The 16,311-nt window shown below is 42.2% G+C and overlaps 1 protein-coding gene across 2 annotated transcripts; it reads left to right on the forward strand.

Moving 5' to 3' along the window:
• The first annotated feature begins 4,468 nt into the window (after positions 1-4,468).
• On the forward strand, positions 4,469-15,959 carry emp2 (epithelial membrane protein 2). 2 transcript variants are annotated; one of them, XM_070922892.1, is made up of 5 exons: positions 4,469-4,607; positions 12,994-13,318; positions 13,403-13,511; positions 13,593-13,733; positions 14,629-15,959. In XM_070922892.1, the coding sequence occupies exons 2-5, from the start codon at positions 13,241-13,243 to the stop codon at positions 14,796-14,798; spliced, it is 498 nt and encodes a 165-aa protein (XP_070778993.1). In that variant the 5' UTR covers positions 4,469-4,607; positions 12,994-13,240; the 3' UTR covers positions 14,799-15,959. The 2 variants fall into 2 exon arrangements, with proteins under 2 accessions (XP_070778993.1, XP_070778994.1); XM_070922893.1 differs by having other exon boundaries at positions 12,997-13,318.
• The last annotated feature ends 352 nt before the right edge of the window (positions 15,960-16,311 follow it).

A 16,311-nucleotide genomic window follows, 5' to 3' on the forward strand; every position in this document is an offset into this window, starting at 1 on the left:
ATCCTCCACTATCTTCTATCCCATGTGTTTGTGTATTTTTTTGTTCCTGTGCCGTTCAATCTGCCTCCTGCTGATTGCCTACAGTAGCGGGCCTCTACAGACCGGGCATGGACACACACACACACACACACACACACACACACACACACACACACACACACACACACACACACACACACACACGCATGCTGTGAGAAACAGGAACAGGGGAGGTGGGGGATTTACTTCCTGTCTGGCTGTAGACCTGTATGTGTGTGTGTTTTTGCGTGTGTGTGTGTATGTGTGTGCCTGGTATGCATCCAGGTGGTAAAAGTGCTGGGGAGATTTTAGGGGAGCGGTGGGGAGATTTTAGTTTTAATGGTCACACAGGAGGCCCTACTGTAGATGAAAGAAGCCAACTGATACAGCAGAAGGCAACAGCAGGCTCCACTTATTGCTGGCAGGAAGTTTCATGAAAATATACAGTATTTCTTTTCAACTTTGGAAACTCTTTGGAAGGCAAGTAAAATGTCTTAAATGCCACTTAAACATGCACGTTATATGTATATTTTTAGATATCTGACATTTCACCTACTTTACATTTACATGACCAGTCAGATTTAATACTGCCACTCTACACAGGACGTCACTGCAGGAGGAACTGTATAAACTCGTACTCAAGCAGGACGCATTAATGAAGAGTAAGAGTAGTCCCAGTTTGTACCTCTCATGTATTACCATTAGGTTCGAATCACAGATCTCTGCACATCATTTTCTGAAAAATAAATACCTCTATGAATGCTTGCCACTGTCCAGAAGTTATTTACCTCTTTGTTTGGATCAGGAGAAAGAGGTGCAACTATTTAAGGTTTCGAATCCTTCGTCCACCACTGATAATGTCTGATGTGCTCATGTAGATTTGCAGCAGTTGGGTGGAGATGTGTACACCTTATAGTTTCCACCTATAGGTCTACAACAATAGCAGGTAACTGATATGTGTCTGCAGTGACATACAGTGCGAGTGGGTCTCTCATGTTTGCTGTGTGTTTACCTGTGTGGAGGACACTTGACACCTTGCAGATAGGTCAAACCTGTTACCACCACTCCTGTGTGTGCGTGTGTGTGTGCGTGTTTGTGCCTAAGGGGTTAGCAGTGTGTGTGTGTGTGTGTGTGTGTGTGCGGGGGGGGGGGGGGGGGGTGGAGCTGAGGATGATGGGATTGCTTTGTTGTTTAAACAGGCATTAGCTGTGGGTCTATGGGTGTGTGTGTGTGTGTGTGTGCTGTTATGTGCAGTGATGCGATGTTGAAATTAACAACAAGTGGGCAGCAGGCTGACACACAGGTGACGGACAAAATAAAAGAGACACCATGGATATCTCCACACCTGGTGCAGGGATATCCAGTTTTCTGATGATATTCTGCAGAAGACCACTCTGCCCATAAAAATCCAGCACCTCATTTAAATTATTTTCGAAATGTTGAGGTGTGATCCTCCAGAATAAAGACAAATTGCCACCCTTTGCCATTTTATGGAACCTTTATTAGTCTTAGAAAATGCAAGAAAACATGTGGTTGTGTGTGTGTGTGTGTGTGTGTGTGTGCGCACACTGTTGATGTCTTCTGGCAAGGAATCCAATGAGGGAAAAACAGAGAGCGAATGAGAGAGAGAACCCATTGTATTAAGTGTTAATGTGGCATCATCAGCTCAACGTGCAGATTCCAGCCATTCCTCTCCTGCATGTGTTATGCGATAACTCTAGTGAATATATTTGTGTTTGCGCACACTGCATGTGTGCAAACGCGAACGTGTGCAAACATTCTGAGAGCGACTTGTGATCTAACGAGAATTTTTGTCCATGGTAACCTGCTATTCTTACACAGCAATGCGAGCGGGGCGTCCCACGGCTTCCTAAGTCCTAGTCGGAGTCCTGATAGCTTTCCTGCCTGCTGTCTGCTACGAGAGCATGCGAGGAGGGGTCAGGCAGTATCATAGTAATTAATGGACTGTTCAAAGTCTAACACAAATCTGAGTGTGTTTGAATGTAACATTGGAGCAAAGCTGTGAAAACTAACATCAAATGTCAGTGTCCTTTTTCAGTTCTTTTTTTAATCTCTTCTTGTTCTTTTAATCACTCTTTGTATAAGGAAATGTAAACTATAATGATACTACAGCTATTGTGCACATTTTTCCACTTTTCAATAGAGAATAAAAACTTTTTTGGACATACTTTTTGGAAACAGTGTCTAAGCTTCAAGCCTCTGGGTGACTGTTTCCCAGAGCAGCAGCTGACTGACTTTTGATGGCCGGTGTTGCTAAGAGATGCAACTTCCATGGTGCACTACAGCCTGGAGCATGCCATAGACCTTTTTTTAACAAGGTAGCTTTAGCTCTTCAACATCTGGGACGACCCATCATGCTGAGGAAGTGGAAGCTAGACTAGTTGGAGATAGTCAGTGTAGCTTGCTAAGTCCCACTTAATGTGTCTTTCCATTCATGTTACTAGCATTAGCTTTTAGTCTTTTGTGGTGACGGCAAATAACCAAACTGTAACCTCAGCACGCCGTACGTTAACTCTGTGATTCAAGACACGGTGTAACAAATGTGCACAGTTATGTTGCGATTGCTCAAATTGATCACAAACTATTTATAGTTCCCGCCCACGCAGATATTGCACCAATGAAATGACCAATACCAACAGCATCAGTCAGAAACTAAAGTTGAAATGCCCCATGGAGAAACATAAAAACTTTTTTCTTTTTCTTCTTTTTGGATAAAATTAATGATTTCTTTGTTAAAAAACAAACAAAAACAACTTTAGTGAGACTTTAATGAGCATATTTCTGTGCTTTAATATGTCACATCAGAGGGTCACCTGGGCAGCCCAAGCGCTCCCACTGACTGGCCACTGCAAATCTCACTCCTGCACATATGCAGAGTCTGTGCACGCCACTAATCAGTTTTATGTCTAAAATATGATTAATTGTTCGTGATGTAAAGATTTAAAGCTTTTTACATCAGGCTGGATGGATGGAGTCACACTCATTCCAGCAGTGATGGCAGTCCCGTGTTGTGGCCGCCTGGAAAATGCAAAGAATTATGTGCTACGTAGCAAAACTTGACAATGCCCTCTTCATTACCTCGTGCCTGTCTTACTAACTGTCTCCATATGACCCCACTAAAGAATCCTGTCCCGTCACGATGGCAACATCGGACCACAGGGGACAAACAAAGAACCTGACGTCCTGAGGTCATAATATAAACTTAGTCATGTATAAAACTGGTCACAGCAAGCTTTTGCGTGTTCGATAATTGTTGAGGTTTCAGTTAAGTGTTGATTTTTCAGATGTATGTTATTTGCAAATGGCAAGTCTTGATGGGAGAGTTGTTTGTCGACTCAGCCCTGAAGCTGATATGCCTTTAGAGGTGGGTGTGACATTGTATGAACACCTTTTATACCGTCAGCTGTAAATTAATACAATCATGCTGCAATACAGTAAAAAAAGAAAACCTGAGAATAATTCACTTGGGCTCGTTGTAAAGTCTGGAGCACTCAAACACTCTGACCAAATATGCTCTTGTGTGTAAAAAAGTGACAGCAGAAAATGCTGTAAAAGAAATGAAGAGCAACAGCTGTTGGAGCTGGACGGGGAGAGGACTGAGGGTCGAGCTTTGCTGAAAAGCTAAGGCAATGAAAGGTACATTGACTGTTGATTGCTCAAGCCTTTTCATGACTGCTTTTTGTTGTAGACGTGAAAGCAAAACCGTGTGGAATCTAAGAAGTGGCGTGTCTTGTGTTTCTGGCAGCAGTTGGGAAGAAGAAGCTTTTAATTATAATGAGCTGTGATAGCTGTGCCAAGAAAAGAGTGCCGTCATACTCCAATCCAAACTTTATCAATAGAAAGTCCAAGTTGATCTCCCAGTGCGGCCCAGCCTGTTCCAGGAGGTGTGGTGCAGAAACACTACAACAGTAAAAAAGGAGTATTCCCGAGTGAAGAAGATTACAATAAAAACGCAAATAGGGAAGTCAAGGGTTATATACAAACACAGGAAAGTGACTGCTCCAACACTTGGACCTGTAATATCCACATATCTCCTCCCCCTTTTTTGACTATTATTTCCATTCTTCATGGCTTCCTCTTTTCATCCCCTTTTATCTTTTTAATTTCCTTGTGTCTGACCCCTGCTTCCCTCCGTTTGCTTTTCTCTCTTTCAGTCTGGCTGCCATGTGAGGAAACGCCGACTTTTAAACTTCCCCTCTCACTTTTTTGTTTTATAGATAGTTTTTTCCCGCCAGCCTTAAACTCTTGTCACCAATCCTCTCGCGTGTCACTGCTACACACACGCGCGCGCACACCTCTCAGCATATCAAAATCCCAAACCACACCCAGCTCCAGCTCTCGACCCCCCCCCCCCCCCCCCCCTCACGCGCGCTCACGACAGCCGCGCGAGAGAACGTGCGTTACTAACTTTTGTTGGGGACTAGCAGTGAGGTCTGCAGCCGCCGCTCCGTCGCGTCTGGAGGCTGTTTTCTTTTCTCATCCATTACCCCCTAATTGCCCTTCTCTCACAGACACACAGTCACATCTGGAACTCCTCACGGCTCTGCCTCCTTCTCGCTCCAAACTCGGTAAGTGGATGTAGTATTTTTAGTTTGCGTGTTGTTTGAATGCTGCACGGAACCTTTTTGTGTGGGATTCATGTCCCGTTCAAATCCAATGTGGTTGTCAAATGCCTCTTTAATACACCAACAACTCTATTATATTGACTAAGTGTGTTTGTGGTGACTTTTTAAAATTTATTTTTTAGCTTCAGTGTTTATTGCTTATTTACTTCTCCGTGAGATAAAATATCCCTAAAATAATTCGTGCTCAGTCTGGATATTTGTGTAGTACCTCTTTAGAAAGTAGGATATGTTCCTTTTTCTTGATAATTTATCGTAGAGAACTTTTGAGGAGCCCTTGCTGTCGTGTTTGCCGCTGTGGGTATTTTTACACAGATCATAACTTCTGCTGAGTGACTCCAACTTTCAGACGGTGGAAATGAAAGGGGCGTTGCCAGCCACCGATAAGTGCGTGTGTGTGTGTGTGTGTGTGTGTGTGTGTGTGTGTTAAAATGAATCCGTCTGAAAGCAGTGAATGAATGTTAAGTAAACTGTTGGACACAGGAAATGTGTGCGTGTGTGAGTCTCAAATGGCCTTCGAGTGAATCTGCTGTATTATTCATTAGACCTCGCACTGAACTTAAGGTAGGCCTGCTGGGTATCTGTGAGCCTGCCCATATGGTGACTCTAAATTCAAATGATATTTCTGTGGATTTTTGTAGTTTGCAGTGACTTTATTATATATTGCCTTGAAATGTTGTTTCATTGCTGCAGTTGCTTCTGTTCTTGAAGTTTACTGGTGTTTGTGTAGCATTGTTTTTAGTTTTGGAGCGCTTTTACTATATGATTGAATATAAGTGTCTTATTGAACTGAACAGAATCAGATGATCCAGGTTTAAAGGTCCAATGTAAGGTACTTTCTTTGCACTATAATGCTGAATATGGCATCGGCTTGCATTGTTGACTGAGCTGCATTTTAGTTTTGATGAGGCAGTTTTGTACTGTTGCGTTCTCCCTTCACGTGTGGCGGCGCCCTCTTGTGGTTAAAAACTTTGTCCAGGTTTTCCAAGGTTAGAGGAGGCTTTTCGGACTGGACTGCAGGAATGGAGACTCATCCTCATCAGACAATGTTTGCATGGGGTCTGATGGAGAATGCAGTCAGAGGAAAGCCATTTTGGCAGTGGTCTGAAGATGAAGTGTCATACGAAATGGGAAGGTTACAATTACACAACAATCTATTGGAAACTAATTTGCATCCCCCCGTTGACATGCAGTTACAAACTATTTCACACAATGCATGGAAAAAGGGCAGAGATAGGTAAAAAAAAGAAAAGAAGCGAGATTATGAAACCTTAAACTGGACCCCTTCAAGTTGCTCTAGAGTAATCCATTCCAAAACTGATTTCAACAATTGTTCTTGTGACGCTGGTGGTCTAGATGTACAGGAGAAACTTTATGAAAACCAGAAATGAAAATCCCCAAATCCTTTTTATATTACATTACATCAGCTCAGAGTAAAAGGTCAGGCATTTTATTTTATAAAATGTAACTGGAGAAAGCCAGTCTTAGTAATACTGCGGAACATCTCTTCTCTTCTTTCCTAACTTTTGATTCAATGTAATAAACCCCACAGTCATCAAACATATAAATGTGTCGAGCAATGTGTTGGGTAACCACAAAGGCAGCTGAATGAATGGATGGACGGATGAACAGCTAAATGAATGAATGAAAGTTTAAACTTACAGCATGTAATGTGGCAGCTTTCCCCCACCAGATTCACGCTTTAAAGAAGGCACAGTGTTACGTATTTGGACAGTGCTGCACATGTTGTGCTTCGCTTAATTGAGTGCCGCCGCTAATTGGAAAGTATTTTCAGTCACACCGAATGCAGCAGGAGGAGAGAGGTGTGTGATATTTGATATGAGGAGGATTAGTTGGGGGGTCTGCTTGAGGTTTTAAAAGGTGCTGACAGATGACAGCGATCAGGCAACAAGAGTGAGGTGACTGAGAGCACCTCTCTATCAGGTGTTTCTCTCTGCCATGTGGGAGTCATAACTCAGCGCTGTCACTTCAGGAATGTGTGTGAATATGTATCCACACACACACACACACACACACACAACTAAAAATCATGTTAGTGCCCAACATGAAAGAATTCCTGTGCCAGAGGGAAGAGGGAAACCTTTAAACCCAGCAGGAAAACTGTGCATGTGTGTGTCTGTGTGTGCATTTGTCTGCTTTTTTAGGTTCCTGATTCCTGAAGGAGGCATGTAGTACACACACACACACACACACACACACCACACACACACACACACACACACACACACACATACCGTACTCCTTTGCAGCAATGTACGCTTCATCGCACAGAACAGTGTATGTCGTGCAGATTCTCCATTCTCTCCTCGTATTCAACAGAACTCAACATAGCTAAAATATTTAATTTTAAATGCCGAGTTATTAGACTTGTGTTGCCAGTAATGAAACAGTCTCATGACCAAATTCTGTTTGCGACGACAGTGTTGTTGTCAATTTGGGATGTGAATACAGCATTTGTATGCACTTATATGTACATAATCCAACTTCCACATGTTCAATTTCAATTTAAAGTGTACTCCACCCTCTTTAGACATCGGCGGAGTCTAGATAGTGAGAAATAAAGTGACAGTGTCATATTAGGATGTGAATGTCAAGTCCAGTGGATTCAGGAATTGGATTGGTCACCTTTACGAGATGATGTATTGCACTGTTGCCCCATGTGGTGTTTCCTCAACCACCCTTACTGGATGTGTTGCATGTCAGTTGTAAGCAAATGAGATATGATACTATTACCTTAGCACAGCTTAGCCTAAGTACAGCAAAGTCTGAAAAGCTTACACTGAAGAAGGTAAGCCATGTTTGACAAAGTAGAGCTGAATCTGACAAGACTGACTGGTATTGAAGATAAATCCCAAAACTATCATGCATTTGGGATTCACTTGTTTTGTTCTCCAAATTCAGTCAAAAGGCTGCATTTCTTGACAGCCATGTTTGTACAATATTTGGTCTGTGGATTGTAGTTGAATTGGAACGCAGCCAACATGGCTTATCATCTGCTGACACCCTCAGGTCAAACTGTCAAGTTTTCTGCCTTGCTAGTGCTAACGTTGTGCAAATAGCAAAGTCTTCTTAGCATCTTTCATCCAGTTTTGCTTTCAGCTTCCAAGGCTGCTAGGTTGTTTCAGAGCATATAAGCAGCCACTTCCTGTCTGTTAAAGGCCTCGATACATTATGTAAATCCGCAATGTGAAGGATTATCGCTGTCGCACTGGGCAATCTAGTTAGACTTCTAATTCTGTACTTGCTCCACGGCCACTTAGAGGAGTCCTCATACGTCCTAAAACCAAACTGTGTGTGTGTACAGTTGTGCCTGTGTGCATCTACAGGTTTTTGTGTGCTCTTCCTAAACAAAGCTTTGTTTGGTCGCTGGTGTCGCTCCAGGGAAGATGTGCCTTTTGTATTTTCTCTAAAAATAAGCCTTAGCTTGGCTGTTGTTGTTGTGTACACACACGCACATACTAACACACACAGACTAGGTTGTTCCCTTTACCACAAATGAATGCAGTTCAGATACTATAAGGCCATGCCTGGGGGAAACAAAAAGCAAAAATGAGAGCATCAGGGTTCACTCTTGACCTTGGAAATTATTTAGTCTTAACTCAAGGTACACTTGCTTGCCTTTTTCCAGAGCTTTCAACCGCACCTCCTGGTCATAATCAGCAAATGATGTTTGCTCAGTTTTTATGGATACGGCTCAGTGTCAACACATGACACACCTAAAAACCACCGTGCAAAAGAAATTCTTTTGAAGAGGGACAGATTGGAGACTTTTATGAGCCGTAGCTTTTTTCTTGTTGTTCCCTATAGAACAGCTTGTTATCAACAGTTTTTATCTCATTTGCAAATACATCAGAGTACTGAATGCTTAACCTAAAACTCAACCTAAAATAATAATTATGGTTTCTATTCTCAAAAGTGTTTTTTTTTTTTGGAATAGACATTTTGTTGCTGTTTTGACAACAATATAGAGCGAAGTGTGTCAGTAAGAAATGTTGCATTAGTTTAAAGTGGTGCTATGAATATATTATAAGGGTTCAAGCTAAACAAAATGAGGGACTCAAGACTTAATGTGTTCCAGAGTGAGGGTTTGGAGAAGGAAATGTCGCATATTGAGTCTCAACTGTAGAAACTCACAGGGGCTCAACTGGAAGCCTTCTTGCCTTTCTCTCTTCCTCCATCAGTTTTTCCGTGGCCGAGGACAGAAAGAGAGAGATACAGAGACAGAGAGAGTGGGACAGTGAGAGAGACGGGGGAGTGAGATTCAGAGGCCCAGTTAAGTCTGTGGCTTTGTGTTTTATGAAAAGAGTAAAAAAAGGACATTAAAAGTCAGCATTTTCCACCAGGCAAGGGAATCAGTCGGCACACACTCACACACACACACACACACACACACACACACACACACACTCTTGCACTGAGTCCCCCAGCCTCCTATTATAAGGCTGAGTGGAGAGGAGGAATGGCAGCATTTGTGCCTGTTTGTGTCAGGCGAGGTAGCTGGAGTCTGACAGCCTACCTATGTGATTACACAAAACCACGGTATTGTTATCTGTCTTTTTTTGTATCCACTTAGCCATGTGCCAGAGTTTCTGAAAGTCAAACACAAAGGAAAAGTGTGACATCAAGTACAAACAAAACACAATGTATGTTTATTAATGACCCGACTGATGAATGATGAATACAGGATTATCACAAACTTGGATGAAGAGGACTGTCACTCACTTGTTCTGCTGATCGACACACCGCAGCGGAGGGAAATACCCCTCAGTGTGTGCAATTGTCTGTTATGATAGATAAGGCATGAAGACCTGTGAGATATTAGTGTTATGCATACCAGACCAGCGAGGCTAATGTATACAGCATGCATGTGGATACGTGTGTGTGTGTGTGTGTGTGTGTGTGTGCAGCTGTTGCCTGCTGTCAGAGGTGAGTATCCCTAACCCTTACTATCAGCACTGAGTGAAACCTCTGCTCCCGAGGATCCCTGGGGAATACGGGGCTCCACATTTAGGTTAATGTTAGTGCGTTTGTTGAAAAGGGTGTGTCTGATGAGTGACAGCGAATGAGAGAGAAAGGGGAGTGTATTTTTTATTATGAACAACAAACAATGCTTTGTTTATTACTCCATAAAATTAACATTACAATTAACATCACATCTTAAAAGGAGTGTTATATTGTTTGCTCAATCAAATCAAAGTAATGGATAAAGGAAATGTTCATCACCCACCATACAAAGTTAACTTTAGTTTTGTCACCCGAAAGCGAGAGATGATAAGTAATGGCAATAACAAATAAAAGAGTATTACAGTTGGAACAATCAAAGTAATGATACAAACACACACACAAAGGGGGCATGTATACATTTAATACGCACAAGCGGTACATACTGTATCTGCTCTGTCAGTCGTCACCAGGCTTTTATGTCTGCAGTCTTCATAGTTTGAATTAACTTCAATCACCCAAATTGTGTGTGTGAGTCTCTCATTTTGTATGGTTTCTTGGCTAGATACTTGCGGTTTTGTGTAGATTATATGTATGTGTGAGTACATCAGGGTGTGTGTGTGTGTGTGTGTGTGTGTGTGTGTGTGTGTGTGTGTGTTTACGCTCATGTTTTTGTTTTTCTCTCTTCCCTCCATTTCTCTCCAATGGGGTTCCCGTCTTTTTTCCCTCTGTCTCCTCCCTCGCTCCTCCTCCCTTTCCTCTCCTCTTCGCTGAGACGAGAAGGCAGCTGCAGAAGGAATCAGATCCAGCTGTGTGTGTGTACATGTCTGGGAGATTATTTGCTGCTCCAAAGAATGTTCCTGCAGGTCAGATTAGACTCAAATACCAAGGACATGCTTTGTAATGGATGAGGTGAATTCAGTTGTTGGTCGCTACCACCGGCCTGCCTGTCCTCCCAACTCTTTCTGCTTCATTTTCCCCACTATCACCCATGTTCAAGGTCAAACCAGAAGTGTGATTGGCCACCCTAGAGACACAGTTATTATAGAATGTTTTAAATGGCCGATTTTCTGGGAAATATATAGAGCTCTGAGGCTACAAAAGCCAGACCTCTTAAATGCTGTTGCCAGTCCTAAAAATAAGTTTGTGTCTCACATTTCCACCCAGTGTGACCTGTCACTCACACACCATATCCTTTATAAAACAAGCTATAAGAGTAATGTATGTTGTAAAATGTAAAGTGGCTGTATATGGTCTGTATACAATACAATAAAGTATATGTATAAAACATATGCTAACTGCCATACAAACCATATAGCAAATGTATTGGCCGGCATAAAGACATATTTTTGCCATATCAAATGCAGGCATACATGTGACCACTTTCAGCTCCACTTGTGCGATATTCATAGTTTTTCTCACAAGGTTCAGGTGCAAATTAAAATGTTTGTTTCCAGGTTATTGTCTCCTTTGGTTTCATTCCCAGAGCATTATGATCAGGAACATTTGGCCAGAAAAACTGTTGCTGTTTACATTCCTGTCTAAACCCCAAACCCCATGTCTCAATCAAAGTGTGTAGCTTACTTTTGATGTTCCCCCACCTCCGTTTTTACTATTTACCCCCTTGTTCCCCCTTCCCCCAACGCAGACAGGGAGGGCCTATCCTCTGGCACACCCCACAGCCACATGCTCACACACACAAAAACTGTGGCCTGCTTCCTGTCGGTGGGGAGAGGCTGTTTTTACTGTGACTCCATTTTGGCGGAGAGGGCTAATTCCTCTTCTGTCTGGCTCTGTGTGTATGTATATGTGTGTGTGTGTGTGTGTGTGTGTGTGTGTGTGTGTGTTTGCCTGCACTAACATGTGCTTTTAAACATGTTTGTGTCGCTGCCTGCTCAGCTTCTGAACTTCCGTGGTAGTGTATGTGTATATGTCTGCACATACGTAATTTTATGTGCATTATCCCCACAGGGTAGTTAGGCTCAGTTTGATGTATACAGTGTATGCACAGAGAGCAGAGTGCAAGTGTGGGGGTGTCAGAGATGTAGTCTGAACTCTGCTTACCAAAAGAAGTCTTTAAAGCGGTGAAAGTGTTTTGATGGACAGAAATATGTCCTTGATTACAGAATCTTGTCTTGTGTGATTATTTTTAGCAGTATGAAGGGTGCTGACAAAGCATTTTAGATGCTGAGCAAAACCCTTTCCTGGATAAACAAACAAATGGGTTTCTGGATGTTTTTGCTATTTTTAATGGGATTTCCCCCCACAAGACACTATTCCTAGTAAATGTATTTATCCTCCTAATAAACACTGGATACCCCTACAAAAAGAGGAACATAACCGTCGTAGCAAATTTAGCCCTTGATTCTCTAAAAAAGTTCAGAAATAGAAAAGTGGACATACAAAATCAAGGCTTCAGTAGACGATCATATCTTAGGCGGAGGGTCACACTCAAACCTGTTATGACTGTCAACAGTGTTGTCAGAAGCCAAACACTTCTGGACATTTAGTTTGTGTTATAATGCTACAAATGCCAAGGTCGTGCTGCAAAAAAACAAAGGACTAAGCTGGCATTTGGTTCGTTTACAGTATGTAAACCTCATAAAAATGAATCCATGACAAAATAAAATGTGTTATATTTTTCCTGCAGCTGGTTTAGGGGTGGGGGGTGGGGGGTGACCCTTGACCTCTTATGCATCATTTTTAGTACCTCGATGCACTGGCATTCTTGGCGCCATTGGATGAAACTGTGTGCTAATGCTGCTATGCTAATACAGCATGTTATGTTCTGGTCCACCCTGACTGAACAGAGCACAGACTGCCCATTGGAAGATGTAAACAGTCGACTCCTCGCTTCTATCAACAAGACATAGTCAGGATTTAGGCCTTCAATCACTGCAGAGTAAACACCACACTCCACTGCACATACTCACAAACACGCTCTCAAACACACACACACACACACACACACACACACACACACACACAGAGACACACGACTCTTCATCTCACATCTCAGTAGCATTTTCTATAATTTGAGGGAACCCTTAACCCTGCATTTCTCACAGTTGTTTAGAAATGTTGTATTTTGGTAATTGGTTACAGATATAATAATTGCTGTAAATTCATATGAACTCTACTTGATGTTACTTTACACTATATATAGTGTACAAAACTTCTACAAAATACATTCAGAAAAGTCAATTTGCTAAATAATATGCTTTCTGCAGATTCCCATGAATTGTGGTTATATGTGCACAGTAAGTAGGACTGGGTTTTATCTGTTTGATGTATGCTGATGACACACAAGGGATTCGTCTTTCATGTATTTGTGTGTGTTATTAAAGTATTACATGTATGTTGCTCCCAGCAGATTCCTTTCATGTGAAGGACCTTGATCCACCCCTGACTATCAGCCTGCGTGACAACCAGCGTTAACACACAGAAGAAAGCATCCAGCAGGACTGTCATCCACCAAAAGCTGAAACGTACATTCTGCACATTGACAATCAGCCAGTGAGAGACGCCGCCGGCTACTGAAGCAGCCTGTGAGATATTTAACTGGCCTCACCAACGGGCAACAACAGCAGACAAGTTAACCAGACTGAAGGGCAGCCATGTTGATCATCTTAGCCTTCATCATCCTCTTCCATCTGGTTGCAACCATCCTCCTCTTCATTGCAACCATTCACAATGTGAGTATAAACGAAGAGTGGTCATACATTTGACACAGGACATTTTCATCATTTTAACCACCTCTGTGTGCCTCCCTGATGTAGGCGTGGTGGGTGGTGTCGCCAGTCGGGCGCAATGTGATCCACACTGACCTGTGGTACTCCTGTAACTCCACCTGCTATCCTGTGGAGAACAGCCATACTGTTCATGCAGGTAAGAACTATGTAGCCTATGTGTGTGTAAGTTTGTGTTTGTGTTTGTGTGTATAACTCCTCCTTTCTTCTCTTTCCTCAGCCTATCTGCAGGCCGTCCAGGCCACTATGATCCTGGCCACCATTTTATGTTGCGTCAGCTTCTTCGTCTTCATCCTTCAGCTCTTCAGGCTCCAACAGGGAGAGAGATTCATTTTCACCGCTATCATCCAGCTATTGGCCTGTGAGTGACACACACACACACACACACACACACACACACACACACACACACACACACACACACACACACACACATCTAACTTTTAAATGCAGCTTTTGTGACTGTTGTTTTCGGTTAGTAACCATTAGCGACTTGTTTGTCTCCTGTGTGTGCACATCAGCCAAGGTCATTAGAAATTAAAGATAAGCCAAGGCAAAATTTATTTTAAGGTATTTCCGTTTTTAGGATCTGATCTTTATGCAAGATCCGACTTGAGAGCATTGGTATACTTCACACTTTACAATTCAAGATTAGCAAAAGTTTCAAAACGTGGGGATGTCTGCTGATTTAAGTGCAGCATACTTAAGTTGTTTTCACACTTGATGTGCATTTTTAGCTCAAGACTATCTTGAGTCCCAGCCCAATTGCATCTGTAATCTTTAACTTTCCTCACATTGACGGAAAGATAGCAGAGCCTTCACTCTCATCGTCTCACCTTGTGTTATTTGGTATCCAGCATTTTAACTAAAAGACTTGAAATGAAATATATTGTTCACTTTATTGGCATTGCCAACCAGAACAGGTGAAATTAGTGAGCTTTAGAGGTGCTGGTAGGTGGATTTTGTTACCTTTGGACAGGGCCCGGCTAGCTGTTTCCCCCTGTTTCCAGTCTTTATGCTAAGCTAAGCTAAGCTAAACATCTGTGTGTATTTTGTATGGACAGATATGAGAATGGTCTCGATCTTCTCATCTAACTTTCTGCCAGAAAGTGTATTTCCCAAAATGTCAGACTTTACCTTTACATTGCACCAAGTGGCTGCAGGAGACACCTGGTTGAATACTACTTGTATGATATTCCTTCATCAACTATTGAGTGTAATTTCCTGCCTCCTCCTCCTCCTCCTCCTCCTCCCAGCTCTATGTGTGATGATTGCAGCGTCCATCTACACGGCTCAGAAAAAGAGCTTCCATGTGGCCAGTCTTCAGGAAGGCACCTACGGCTCCTCCTATGTCCTGGCTTGGATCAGCTTCCCCATGACTCTCATCAGCGGCCTCATGTACCTGGTGCTCAGGAAACGCAAATAGATGTGAAGGGCTTGTCGCACAGCCACGCAGATTTTCCAATATATAAATAGGAACACTTGGACACAAATGCATAATTGCTTTTCTTCAACAAACATGCATGCACACTTTCTGTTTCTAACCCTTTTATAGTACCATTGGAGGCGAGGACATCCACCACAAATCCACAATAATTTCAAGTCTGAGGTTCATAACCAGACAATTCACCAATAAAGCTTTCAGCAGCACATTTTTGTCCACCTTACACACTCTTCTTCTTCCTGATGGTACATCGTTCTCACTGAATGTGGCGAGGACTCTCCAGACTCCCAGTGTGTTCAGTTGACGGGTCATACAATACACTTTCTTTCCAGACAAGTGCCTCAGAAACACTGCTGACAGTTTACTGGATAGACCCACTGTGAGTTGGGTGGTTTTTCAGTTTCCTCTAAAATCTGTTTCTGGAAACATTTAAGGTGAGAAATACACCATGACTCATATTTGATCTGCAGTGCCGAGTTTGAAAAGTGTAATCTGACTTTTGCCAGCTGGACAGATTAATTTACATGAAGGTCAAATCTACTCAATGCAAACGCAGATCAGCAAATGCGCCTTGCCATTCATCACTCATTCGCTGCTCTGAATAGAAAAGCCCCGGGAGGCTCCTTGCGGTGTTTAGTGAGAACATACCTTCACCACCCTCCTTTGTCTTTCCCCGCTAGCCATTACACAGGACATGAGCAGTGTTCCAACACACTGATTTGTCTCCTTCACATTGTTTCATTGCCTCCTACTTCCTACCAACTCCATTCATAGGAACCTGTCTGAAACATCTGATCATGAAGGATAAAAGTTGAAGACAAGTGGGGAGATTTGTCTTACTGGGACACAGCCCCTGGACTTTCCAAAGGGTCCATACTTTTTTTTGTGAATCTATAGTCAACGGAATTTATTTTGTACATATTTGCTGTGTATGTATAGTTAAGGTAATTGCCAAAAACTTATTTCTAAGACTGAAATACTAAAATTATATATATTAAAAAAAAGAAAAAAACGGAGAATCTTATGTTAACCATAGCATACAGGAAGTGTAGTGAAGCCGTAGTTGAGGTATAATATGTAGGATTTTAACCCGTTGTTTGTATTCTTATGTTACTGACTTAAGATGGTGAAAAAGGAACCAATGATGTGCTGTGATATTTGGGATTCAAAATGTCAACATGGAGACATGCAAACTTGAAATAAGAATGAACATTTCGTCGTTATTATTATTATTATGCTTTTTTTTTGTTCACAGCTTCACTGAGAAAAAGACAAAAGCTATTTATTGTTTAAAACCACTGTTGTGTATTTTAGCATCATGTAACTGGGGATGTATGAAGTAATTAAGTGTCGCCATGTTCTCCTCTGGCTGGGCTACTGTTTATTTGGTCCATTACTGAAACATCTCTAACTCCCCTATGCTCATGTTATGTTATGGCATTTAACAACAATGAATTTGTTACTGTATTGTACCTACCACCAATTCCCAGAATGA

The sequence above is a fragment of the Enoplosus armatus genome, chromosome 17 (genome assembly GCF_043641665.1).
Source record: "Enoplosus armatus isolate fEnoArm2 chromosome 17, fEnoArm2.hap1, whole genome shotgun sequence".
NCBI lineage: Eukaryota > Metazoa > Chordata > Actinopteri > Centrarchiformes > Enoplosidae > Enoplosus > Enoplosus armatus.

Excerpts from the sequence above, each read along its gene's own strand:
- emp2 (XM_070922892.1), top strand. The coding sequence starts at position 13,241 with ATGTTGATCATCTTAGCCTTCATCATCCTCTTCCATCTGGTTGCAACC. Across the intron at positions 13,319-13,402 it reads TCATTGCAACCATTCACAAT|GCGTGGTGGGTGGTGTCGCC; the intron begins GTGAGTATAAAC and ends TCCCTGATGTAG. Across the intron at positions 13,734-14,628 it reads TATCATCCAGCTATTGGCCT|CTCTATGTGTGATGATTGCA; the intron begins GTGAGTGACACA and ends TCCTCCTCCCAG.